Source organism: Petaurus breviceps, unplaced genomic scaffold, assembly GCF_028583685.1.
Source record: "Petaurus breviceps papuanus isolate PSGF00001 unplaced genomic scaffold, PetGlider_PUasm1.0 176, whole genome shotgun sequence".
Lineage (NCBI taxonomy): Eukaryota > Metazoa > Chordata > Mammalia > Diprotodontia > Petauridae > Petaurus > Petaurus breviceps.
The window spans coordinates 31751257-31764604 of record NW_027185771.1 but is presented as its reverse complement, the minus strand read 5'-3'; the positions used below and the strand labels follow the sequence as shown (position 1 = coordinate 31764604).

Here is a 13348-nt window from a genome sequence, read left to right as displayed (position 1 = left end):
TACTATTTGAAAGTCACTTAATCTTTCTGAGCCTCAATACCTTCAGTATCAAGAAATTGAGATGTTATATCAACATCTGGCCAGCTTCACATGGTTATAATTAGAATGATGTGAGATAATGGATATAAAATGATTTGTAATCATAAAGGAATACATACATACATAAGACCTAATAGTTTCTATATGTTCTCCGAGTAGTGTCAACAAGAAGAAAACAGGAATGTAAATGCTCTATAGTCATAATTTTCCATGTTCTTTCAGTAGACCCATAAACAAGATGGAGAGCAGCAACCTCACCTCGGTAACTGAGTTCATCCTCCTGGGCCTCTCCAGTCGGCCTGAGCTCCAGGTCTACCTCTTCCTGATCTTCCTCATGGTCTACTTGATGATCTTGCTGGGGAACCTGCTCATTATGTTGTTGATATTGAGGGATTCCCGCCTCCACACACCTATGTACTTCTTCCTCACTAATTTATCCAGTATCGAAGTCTGTTTCACATCCTGTGTGTTTCCACAGATGCTGGCACACTTCTTGGCAGAGAGAAAGTCCATCTCCTACTCTTGCTGTGTCTTACAGTTCTACACATCCCTGTCCTTTGGCATTGCAGAGTGCTATATCCTCTCAGTGATGGCCTATGACCGCTATGTTGCCATTCGAGACCCCTTAAGGTACTCAGTCACAATGAACTGGGGGATTTGTGGGAGGCTGGCTGCTGGGTCGTGGTTGGGTGGCTTTGTGCTTTCTGCAGTAGATACAGTTGCCACTTTTCAGCTGTCATTCTGCCATAATAATGTTATTAATCATTTCTTGTGTGAAATGCCTGCCCTACTGCACCTTTCTTGTACTGACACAAGCCAGGCAGAGTTGGTCATGCAGGTCCTCTGCATCTTTACTCTTTTGTGCCCAATCACATTCATCATCCTTTCCTATGCACACATCATCATTGCTGTCCTGAGAATTCGCTCTGCCCAGGGACGCAGGAAAGCCTTTTCTACTTGTTCTTCCCACCTTCTGGTTGTCACCCTATTTTTTGGGACTATAATGTCTCTTTACTTAAAGCCTAAGTCTCTATCCTCTCCAGAATACAATAAGATTGTTTCTGTGTTTTATGAGGTTTTCACCCCTGCCCTCAACCCTCTCATTTATAGCCTGAGGAATAAAGAGGTGAAAATGGCCCTGAGAAAACTTTTGGGGAAACCTGAAAGTGCTTAATTCTATATATCTCATTCAGGGATGTTTGTGAGGAAAATTTGAGCCCAAAGAGTCTTCTTCTTATTCTCCCACATTTCTTCTTAAAAATTAAAATAAAATAGATTTTATTTTTTCTAATTACATTTAAAAACAATTTTAACTTTTGTTTTCTAAAATTTAGATTCCAAATTCTTTTTGTCCTTTCTGCCCTACCCCCTTTGAAAAGATGAGCAATTTGACATAGAGTATACATGTGCAGTCATGCAAAACATATTTAAGTATCAGCAATGTTATAAAAGAAATCAGAGTCCAAAACAATTAAAATAAAGTAAAAAAATAAAAATATGCTTCAATCTGATCTGCATTCATACTCCATCAATTCATTCTCTGAAGATTGATAACATTTTTCATGAGTCTTTCTTAATTGTCTTTGTATTGACAAGAATAGTTGTCATTCACAGTTGATCACTGCGCAATATTTACGTTATTGTGTACAATGTCCACCTGGTTCTGCTCATTTCACTTTGCATCAGTTCCTACAAGAGTTTTAAGTTTTTCTGATTCCCATGTGGCCATAATTTCATACAGCACAATAGTATTCTATCACAATCATAAGCCACAGCTTCTTCAGCAATTCCCCAATTGATGGGCATCCCCTCAATTTCCAGTTCTTTTCCACCACAAAAAGAGCTGCTACAAAGTTTTGTACCTGTAAGTCCTTTTCCTTTTTTTTAAAGACCATTTTGGGATACAGACATACTAGTAATATTACTGTGTCCAAGAGTATGCACAGTTTTATAGCCCTTAGGGCATAGTTCCAAAGTGCTTTCCAAAATGGTTGCAACAGTTTACAACTCCCCCAATAGAGGATTAGTAACCCTGTTTCTCCAAATGCCTCCCTACATTTATTTTTGTTTTTTTCTGTCATATTTCTAAACCGATAGGTGTAACATGGTAACTCAGAGTTGTTTCAGGTTGCTTTTTCTAATCAGTAGTGATTTAGAGCATTTTTCACAGACTAGAGATAACTTCTTTTTCTTCTTCTGAAAACTGCCTACTCATATCCTTTTACTGTTTGTTAACTGGGGCATGACTTATATTCATATAAATTTGTCTCAGTTCTCCACATATTTTAGAGATGAGGTCTTTAACTGAGAAACTTGCTGTAATTCTCCTCTCTCCTCAGTTTTTTTTGCTTTTCTTCTAATTTTGGACTGCATTGGATTTGTTTGTGCAAAATATTTCCAATTGAATATAATAAAAAAATTTTCCATTTTATCTCCATAATGTTCTCTATCTCTCCTGTTGCTATAAATTTCTACTTATCCACATATCTGACAGTAAGTTGAAATGCTTCCCTAATTAGCTTATGATTTCACACTTTATGTCTAAATCATGGGCCCATTTGTACCTTATCTTGCTGTATAGTGTGAGATGCTGGTCTATACCTACTATTTGCCCATCTATGTTCTAGTTTTCCCAACAATTTTTGTCACACAGTGAATTCTTCTCTCTAAAGCTTTAGTTTTTGAATTTATTAAATTGTAGGTTACCATGGTCATTTAGTATCATGTATTATACACCTAATCTATTTCACTTGCTCACTGCTCTATTTGATAGTCTGTAGCAGATCATTTTTATGATTACTATTTTATAATATAGTTTGACATCTAGACCACCTTCCTTTACATTAAAAAATTTTGATTTTATTGATATTCTTGACCTTTTTTTCTTCCAAGTGAATTTTGTTTTTATTTTTTTTTCTGGATCAATAAAATTATTTTTGCCAGTTTACTTGGTATGATGCTGAATAAGTAAAGAAATTTAGGTAGAGTTGTCTTTTACATTATATTGGCTTGGCCTACCCACAAGCAATTGATGTTTTTCTAATCATTTAGATCTGATTTTATTTGGGTAAAAAATATGTTGTAGTTGTGTTTGTTTTGACCAGTAGACTCCAGAGTATTTTAAATTTTTATAGCTTTTTAAAATGGAATTTCTCTTTCCATCTCTTCCTGCTGGACTTTCTTTGGGATATATAAATATACTGATAATTAATGTGAGTTTATTTTATATCCCATATCTTTCTTAAGTTGTTAATAATCACAATTTTTCAATTGATTCTCTAGGATTCTCTCAGTATACCCTCATATCATATACAAAGAGTGATTCTTCTGTTTCCTCACTGAGTATTCAAATTCATTTTTTTCTTTTCTTATTATCATAGCTAGCATTTCTAGTATAATATTTGGTAAGAGGACTGATAATGGTATCCTTGCTTCATTCTGGTCTTATTGTGAAGGCTTCTAGCTTTTTTCTATTACAGATAAGGCTTGCTGATGGTTTTAGATAGATAATGCTTGCCATTTTAAGAAAAGCTCCATTCCAGTTATTTTTTTTAAAGAGGAATAAGTATTGCATTCTGTCAGAAGCTCTTTCTGTATTTAATGAGATAATCATATGCTTTGTTATTTGCTATTAATATGGTCAATTATGTTGATAGTTTTCTTTACATTGAACAAGCTCTGCATTCATGCTATAAATCCCTCTTGGTAATAATGTATGATGTTTGTCATATATTGCCATAATGTTTTTGCTTGCATTTTATTTAAAAATTTTTCATCAACATTTGTTGGGGAAATTTGTCTTTTATTTTCTCTGTTAGTTTTTTTTGTTTTCCCTGTTTTATGTATAAATACCACTTTATGTTGTAAAGGGAATTTGGTTGTACCCCTTCCTTGCTTATTTTTACAAATAGTTTACATGGTATTGTTAACTGTAACAGTAAGAAAAGAAAAAGAAATTGAAGGAATTAGAATGGACAGTGAGGAAACAAAACTCTCACTCTTTGCAGATGATATGATGGTATACTTAGAGAACCCTAAAGAGTCAACTAAAGAACTACTCAAAATAATTAACAACGCTTGCAAGTTACAGGATATAAAATAAACTGACGTATATCATTAGCTTTTCCTTATATGACCAAGAAAGACCATCAGCAAGAGATAGAAAGAGAAATTCCTTTTAAAATAACTATGAACAATAGAAAATAATTAGAATTCTCCCTGACAAGGCAAACCCAGGAACTGTATGAATATAATTATAAAACACATTTCACACAAATAAAATCAGAACTAAGCAACTGGAAAAATATCAATTGCTCATGGGTACACTGAGCCAATATAATAAAAATGACAATTCTGTTAAAGTGATTTACTTATTCAGTTCCATAACAATCAAACAACCAAAATTATATGACAAAGTTAGAAAAATAACAACAAAATTCATCCAGAAGAACAAAATGACAAGAATATTAAGGGAATTAATGAAAAAAAATACAAAAGAAGGTGACCTAGATCTCAAACTATATTATATAATAGTAATCATCACAACTATCTAGGACTAGCTAAGAAATAGAGTGGTGGATCAGTGGAATAGATTTGGTACACAATAGTCAATGATCACAGTAACATAGTGTTTGATAAATCCAAAAGCCCTAGATTTTGGTAAAAGAAACCAAATACTGACAAAAAAAACTTCTGAGAAAACTACAAAACAGTAAAACAGAAACTAGGAATAGACCAGTTCTTCTTAAACTGTGGGTAGCAATATGGGGTCACATAATGGAACATGGCAGTCATCAAAAATTTGGCAACAGTAAAAGGTTTCTAAATGTGCAATGACCAAATATTAATTCAAAATTAAACATAAATAATGCAAAGTGTTCCTGGCATTCCTTGCCCATGTTGCATTGTGCAACTTCACTGTAGCCTTGGTTATGAATATGCAATATGGACACTTTGCACTGTATATGCCATGAAGTGACACAATGCAAACAAAGACTACCAGAAATACCTTGACTCAGATTTGAGACTATTGTATGTTATGAATTGCAGAGTTTTTTTTTACTGTACACACAAACTTTTCTATTCTTAAAGAAACACAATAGTTTAATTATGGAAATTAAAGTCTTTTAATATTTTTCTACCATTATTGCTCAGCATGTAATTATCAAATTAGTATAAATTTGGATGATATTGTGTTAGAATGTTTGGTCTAAAACTTGCTATCTCCTTCTTTTACAGAAACATAAGTGTTTAATTGCAGCAAGACACACTTTAATAGTATTTCTCAACCATCACCACTGTTTGTGTATGTAAGTGGGAACATCAATTTTTTAAATTAAGCAAAAACAAATGTAATTTCATAAACAAAAGCTCACATTTATTTGAAAAATCATTAACAATCTTCAGTTCTATTTTAGGACAAAAATATCTTTTGTTTATGAATAAGTGGTTGAATTTAGACCGAAGAGGTAAAAATACTGATGACAAGGTGGCAGAATCTTATCTATGAGGTTGTAGTACAGCTAAATTGACAAGAAAAAGAGAATGTGTTGAATTATGTGACTTTCATGAAGGCAAAGTTTAAATAGGTTATTGAAAATTGAAAGATGAATTTGTTACATTTTTGACTGAGCAGAAATCCAATTTTGTCGTTTTTTTCATAATGGCTTATGGCTTTCAAAATTGTGTTGTCAAATATTTTTTAGAAAATGATTTAAACATGTCACTTCAGGGAAAAAAATTATAACATATTTATATTAAAAGATAAAATTGAGAGTTTTACTAAGAAAATTAACATATGGAGGAATAGGATAGAAAATAGTTCTTTAGATTTTATAATTGAAAATTACCTTCCCAATGATTTAAGTGTAAGAGTTAAAATTGGTCATCTGAAGTGCCTGGAGACATAGTTTAAGAAATACTTCCCTTCAAATTTTGATTTTAAAAAACTAAATTGTGTTCATAAACCATATTCAACTAAAATTAGAATTTTAGTCATCTGACACTAAAAGAAAAATTTATTGAGTTATCAAGCAGCTCAGGTTTAAAACTTGAGTTTCTTAAAAAAAAACACCTAATGGGGTGGCTGGTGAAAAGAGCATGGATGCTGGGGTCAGGAGTACCTAAGTTCACATACAACCTCAGACATTTAATATTTACTAGCTGTGTGACCTTGTCAAGTCACTTAACCCCAATTGCCTTGCCTTCCCCCCTGCAAAACAAAACAAAATTTTTTAAAAAACAACCATTAAATGAATTTTGCATGGGATTAGGATAAAATTTCCAACAATTTCTGAAATGGCCCTAAATATACTTCTGCCATTTTCTACTATGTATTTATGTGAAGAAAATATCTCATCATTGACACTTATAAAATCAAACTATTAATCAACTCTGAAAAAGGTTGAAGATGCTCTAAGTCCTGCAGTATCAATATACCATCAAGATTTAATTTTTATGTAAAAACAAGTGAGCAGATCCATCTCATTAGCATGTAAATTTGCTTTCATCTTTAATAAATAGTAAAATTGTATGTATACCAAAGAATTGTTTTAAAATAAATTTATTCATAATTTGTTGTCATTAAATGTTTGATTTGTATACTTTTTAACATACTTTTATACCCAGGGTCGCATAAAATTTCTCTGGTGGAAAGGTGGAAAACTTTTAAGAAGCATTGGTATAGGGGTGGCCAGGTAGCACAGTGAGTAAGAGCACCGACTCCAGTGTCGGGATGACCTGGGGATCGAATCCTGGGCTCGGACACTTAGCACCCATCCAGAAACACCTGGCCGTGTAACCATGAGCAAGTTACTTAACCCCAATTGTTTTTTTTTAAAAGAAGCATTGGTATAAAAACATCTCACATCAGCTACCAAGATGAAGTCAATTATTTCAGATTCTTGCCCCTTGTTGCTTAAGCAGATACTATCCTGAAAATGTTCACTCTTCACAGGGATGAAACCTAGTCCTGGGATTTTTCTTGTGATCTGGGATTGTCCCAGGAGAGCCTTTGCTGTACCCCTATGTTTTCCCACACTTTGCTTGCCCTTAGGTGCTATTTTATCTCTTTTGTGGGGGAAAATCTTGAGAACTTAGAATTTTCTGAGCTACTCCAGCATCTTCCCATAGTTATCTTCCCTATAATACTTTTGTATACCTTTTTCCCTTCAGTGGCCCATCCTTGGAGTCTCTGACCTAGATCATTCCCTATCTTCTTCCCATGTGGGATATCTGTGGAGTGGGAAAGATATTTTTCTAATACATGATTAATTTTTAATTTAAAATGTGTTTTATGATTCAATACAAAATTAATTAAGACCAACAACAAGATTCTGTGGAGCATCTAGTTCTTGACCTAAAGAAGCTTGAGTTCCAGACATGTACACAGGAAAAGATAATGAGTGATACAAAAGTATGCACTAAAGATGAAATGAGAGAAGATTCTCAGAAGATGGTAGAGTAGATCAACTATTTCCAAGCCCTCCAGATTTCCTCTACAATGAAGATAAAATAGTACCTCAGGGTGAATGTAGAGGGGCAAAAATGAACAAGAATTAGGATAGAACAGTGGTACTCCTGGAACAATCAGAGAAGATAGGAAGAAAGATGCCAGGATGGAGGTTTGGCCTAAGTGAAGTATAAACATGTCCAGGCTAGCTCTGATGAAACAGCAAGCTGTAAGACCTGGAGACAGCTATTGGGAGGCAGCCTTGACCTTAGCCAGAGGAAATTTCATCTTCCAGATAGTGTGGGGAGTTGGACATCTGAATGGGAGAAGACTGAGGGTGCCTTTGCTGAGAAGGGTAGCCAGGCCCAACTGTGCTGCTGAGACGTGGTCCTGGACAAGAAGGAACCAGCATATTTCTGGTGAGTGCAGAAGCAGCGGAGCAGGAATGCTGCTGGATGTGGGCACATGCAGAAGAGCTGAGTTCTTAGTCTCGCTTCCAGGCCAGAGAAGAGAACTGAAAGTCATAGTCACTGGGGGATTCTCGGGGAGCAAGAGCATTTCCAGCATAGTGTTCCTGGGGGTCCTAGTTGTTTCTTGGAGGGGGAAAGGAGTGCAGAGGCTGGGCCCATGTCAGAGTTCAAAAAATAATAATAAGATGGACCTGATGGCAGAGGCACCACCTCCCACAACAAGGATTAGAGGTAATTATAATTAAAAGCTGTTAAAAATTCAAAAAACTATGAGCAGCAAAGGGTAAAGAACCAACCATAGAGAGTTACTATAGGAATAGAGAAGATGGGATTCATCTTCAGAGGAGGATACTGAAGCAAAAATAGCCTCTCCTGCTCCATAGAGAAATATCAAATGGTCACCTGGCCAAAATCAATTCACAGAAAAACTCAAAAACGACTTCAAAAATCAAATAAGAGAGATTGAGAATTTTTTTTAAAGTAAGAACAATAAAAAAAAACCATGATTATGGAAAGAAAGCCAACCAACTCAAAAAGTAGATCATTAATTTTAAGGAAGAAAAAGACTCCTTGAAAATTAGAATTGGGGAAAGGGAAGCCAGAGAAGTCATAAGAGATAGAGAGATAATAAAACAAAATATATAGAATGAAAAAATAGAAAAATATGAAACATAAGAAAAGCAATTTATCTGGAGAACAGATCAAGAAGAGAAAACATAAAAATATTCATACTAACTCAAAGCCCCAATCAAAAAAAAAAGAAGCATGATATAATAATACAAGAAGTAATTAAAGAAAATTGTCCTGAAGTGTTAGAATAAGAGGTGAAAGTACACATAGAAAAAAAAATCCACCAAACACCACTTGAAAGAGATCCTCAGAGAAAAACCTATATAGACAAATTCTGAAACCCCCAGTTTAAGGAGAAAATATTACAATTAGCAAAAAATGAAATGGACATTTTTTAAATTTATATCGAATCCCCTCATATGTTCTGCTGGGTACATGGCAATGTTTCTTTTTTTATTTTGCATTTAAGTTTAAAATAAATTAGGGGCAGCTAGGTGGCACAGTGAATAGCATCAGCCCTAGAGTCAGGTGGACCTGAGTTCAAATCTGACCTCAGACACTTAACACAAAAACTAACCATGTGACATTGGGCAAGTCACAACCCCAATTGCCCTACCTTCCCCTTTCCAAAAAAAGCAAAAAAAAATTTAAAATAAATTTAAAAAACTTAAAAAGAAAAGATTGAATAAGTTGTCCCAACTCTAAGAGCCAGAGATTAGTGGAAAGGGCACTGTTGGTTCTAGACATCAGGGCAATCTTGTTTGACTTGGGTCTTAAGGATGGATAAAGTTGAATGAACAGATAGAAGAAAGGCTCTCCAAGCAGAAGGAACAAGAGTTGAAGAAAAACTTTAAAGATGGGAATATGCCTGGTATATGTTAGAAATAAAGAGATTAACTTATCTAGAGCAGGAATAAAGTCAGAAGAGTTATGGGTGGATAAGTCTTATGACACAAAGAGGTAAGAGAAGGGGTATTGATGTGAATACAAAGATGCCCTAAAGGTTGAGTTGTGCTTTCCCTGGTTTATCCTCTAAAGGCTACCTAAAATACAGAGGTGCCCTAAGGGTTGAGTTGCTCCCTCCCTGGTGCCCTAAAGTCTCCCTTTATCTTGAAATATCACAAAGCAGGGGTGGCTAGGTGGCACAGTGAATAGTGCACTGGCTGTGGAGTAAGGAGGACCTGAGTTCAAATCCAGCCCCAGACACATCACACACACAAAAAACTAGCCATGTGACTTTGGGCAAGTCACTTAACCCCAATTTCCCTCCCCCCCCAAAAAAAGCAAAAAAAAAAGAAATACCACAAAACTTCCTCCATCCTAGGTCATAAACATTCCCTTGTCTCCCTTATCTTGTGTCATTCATCATCCTCATCTCGTATCCTTATCTTGTCCCTAAATCTCCATCCCCCCTTTAGAACCCCTAAAATTACATTATCATCCTACAGGCTGTATAGCTTTCTATCTATGTAAGTCTGATCCTTGTCCTATATAAATGCCTTTGTTTAGCTCCTTGCTAAATCTCAGGTGCCTATGCTTTTGCATTAATAAAGCTCCCATTGGCTAAAGAGAAGGTCTGATTGAATTCTTTCAAAATCTGAACTAGCTCTTCCAACTCTGACCTCAACAATACAAAGGTGAATAGACAAGGAGAATTGCAAATAGATGTTCAAATTCCTTGGGGAAAAGAAGGAATGCTATAAAGTCAAGGCAATTCAGCAGACTTGATATCTAGCATTAAGTTTGAAGTCTGGCTAGGAGGAAGGTGATCCATGGACAAAATGAGACACCTCCAAGTAGAATCTGGAGCAGATCTCTCTGAAATAATACATTTTACAGGAAACTGCATGATGTCAGTTATAAAGTCCCAGACCATAGAACCCATTACATACTACATTTTTTTTTCTGGAGCATGGGATCCAGGAGGCTAGGAGCTGGAAAGAATGACTGAATAATTATTCCCTTTTTCTCTAACAAGGAGTCATGAGGATCAAATCCCAGAGGCCCCCAAACTAAATAAATATTCCTGTATTGAACTGGACCCCTGTTGTTGCCATCTAGAGTCTAAGAACCCAGGCACTAGTCCCCCATTTTCATCAACTTCACTAGGGGATCCTCAAGCTTATGACCATTTCATTTTTTAAAGAGTACAGATATCTGTAATCTCAACTTTTGAATTTGAATTTGCTCTCATCTGAAGCAGAAAAACAAGACAAAACAGAGATGGTTAATATTATGTGATATTATCACTGAGTAGCAGGCTAAGAGTTAGGTGAGCAGAAATTCCTGTTAGCTTTTGGGGATGTCATTAAAGAATGAGATGTTGCCTAGAAGGAACATTTTAATTTTTTGAGGATACTGCATTCCCAAAATTACTGCAGTCCAATGGGGATGTCTAAGGAGACATTGTGAGACATTTCATCATACACAGGGGATTCCTAATTATAGACTGCATATGAGTGAAAGTAAGGATCTTCACTGTGGGATGAGGGACACAGGATTCTACTGGTTGATCAGCTATCTGGCTATCCAAAACACAGCCTGACCTGGGAATGGATAATCACTTTATCTCTTTAGGGGTAGGTTCCTGGGAGTCATAGTTCAGTGCTATTTTCTAATCATTGACCTTGATTCTCATAATGATTTTTATACTTATTGTATTGTCTTTTCCCCTACTTTTGTCATGTTGCTCAATCTAGCTGGAGAAAATCTCAAAACTGGACTGACTAGTTCCATTACAAATTTATGTTACATCATCTGAAATGGGTCCTCAGTATGGCAAGACAATCCTTCCACATTTCCCATATAAATCCACTGTCCCACTCACCACAATGTCTTTCTGAACTTTTTCATCCCTCCTTAAAAGTTCCCATGACTCCCGTTCCTCCCACTCTCTAAGCTGAGAGCTCTTACTCATATTTCACTGAAAAAAATGAGACCATTTCCCAAGATCTTCCTCTCCTCCCCACCTCATTTGACATCATTCAGATGCTTTCCGCTGCTATTTCCTCCTTCACCCACACTGTTACAAGAAATGGCCTTTCTTCTTGACAAAATGAACTCTTTATGCACAAGTGATACCATTCCATTCTCTTTTCTCCAACAGATGGCCCCATAAATGATTCCCACTCTCTTACTAAAAGTTGTAATATTTCTTTGCCCACTGACTTCTTCCCTCCTACCTACAAACATTTCCATATCTCCCCCATCCTCAAAAAAACGAAACAACCCTCACTTGATATGTTCATCTCTGTGAGCTCCCATCTTGTATCTTGCCTCCATTTCATGGACAAACTCATTGAGAAGTTGGTGCCTTCACTTTCCATCCTCTTACTCTCTTTTTAATTCTCTACCATCTGGTTTCCACCTTCATCATTCAAGTGAAACTGCTCTTTCTAAATTTACCACTGATCTTTTAACTGCCAAATATAATGACCTTTTCTCCGTCTTTGTTATTCTTAAACTCTCAGTAGTCTTTTAACCTTTCCCTGATATTCCTTTTTTTCTCAATTCCCATGATACTGCTCTCTTCTGGTTCTCCTCCTATTTCTATGACTACTCCTTCTCAGTCTTCCTCACCACATCTTCACCCAAGACAAGGCTATTAGCATTCAGAGGTTTCAAGGCTCTGTCTTGGATCTTCTTATTTTTCTAAACTACATCATATTTTGATCTCACTAGTTCTTACAGAGTCAATCATCATCTCTATGCAGATGATTATCAGAATAATTTATTCAACTCTAATCTCTCTTGTCCTCCAGTCTCCCATAACCAACTCTTTATTGAACATCTCAAATTAAATGTCTCAAATCTCAGATATCTCAAGTTCAGCATGTCTAAAGCAGAACTCCTTAGATGATCTCTAGAGCTGATTTCAGTTCTTAAAATCTGTGACACTCATATTTGTGGTGTCAAAAAGTAATTCTTGTCTTTGTTTTCCCTTTAATAATTATATCTTGCTTGTATAATACATATGTATATATGTGTATGTATATAATATATATATGTATGTGTGTGTGGTTGATGTCTAAATATAATAATGGCTCGGCTTGTGAGTGGCATGCATAGATATCTGATTTGGGATCTGGCCTTCCTTTCTTCAAGGGAGATGGTCATTTCCACATATTGGGATACCAGGATGAAATTTGCAGCTGGGTACTTATTAAGCTAGATGCATTTTGTCTTTTGCTTTTTCTGAGATCATATCTGTTTTTTGTTGTTGAGTCATTTCAGCTGTTTTTGACTCTCTGTGACCCCATTTGGTGTTTTCTTGGCAAAGATATTGAAGTAATTTTCCCTTTCCTTATCTAACTCATTTTACAGATGAAGAATGGAAACAAACAGGGTTAAGTGACTTGATCAGGATCACATGGTCAGTAAGTATCTGAGCCTAGATTTAAACTCAGGTCTTCCTTACTCCAGGGCTGGTGTGCTATCCACAGCACCACTTAGCTGTCCCTCATGATCACTACTCCTGCTTTATTTTAATATCAGCTGAATCCTAATAGATTTTGCTTCACTTCCTCATCTTTATTTAGTATGTTGTGTTTTTATTTCAAGTATGTTTCTTTTAAAAACATATAATCAGATTTTGTTTTTTAATCCACACTGCTATCTGCTTCTTTATGTGTGAGTTTATCCCATTCACATTCAGTCATGATTACTGTCTACTTCCCTCTACCTTATCCCCTGATTTATTCTTTTCCCTTCCTCCTTTCACCGTGTCCCCCTAAAAAGCCTGTTTTGCTTCTGACCACCCTAATTCTAATCTGTTCTCCATTCTATCATCCATCCCTCTCTTATCTGCCTTCCCTCCTAC

General features: G+C 35.7%; 1 protein-coding gene across 1 annotated transcript; it reads left to right on the top strand.

Moving 5' to 3' along the window:
• Positions 1–277: 277 nt before the first annotated feature.
• Positions 278–1213, top strand: LOC138159554 (olfactory receptor 5AR1-like). The gene has a single exon (XM_069085905.1). The coding sequence runs from the start codon at positions 278–280 to the stop codon at positions 1211–1213; it is 936 nt and encodes a 311-aa protein (XP_068942006.1).
• Positions 1214–13348: the final 12135 nt, after the last annotated feature.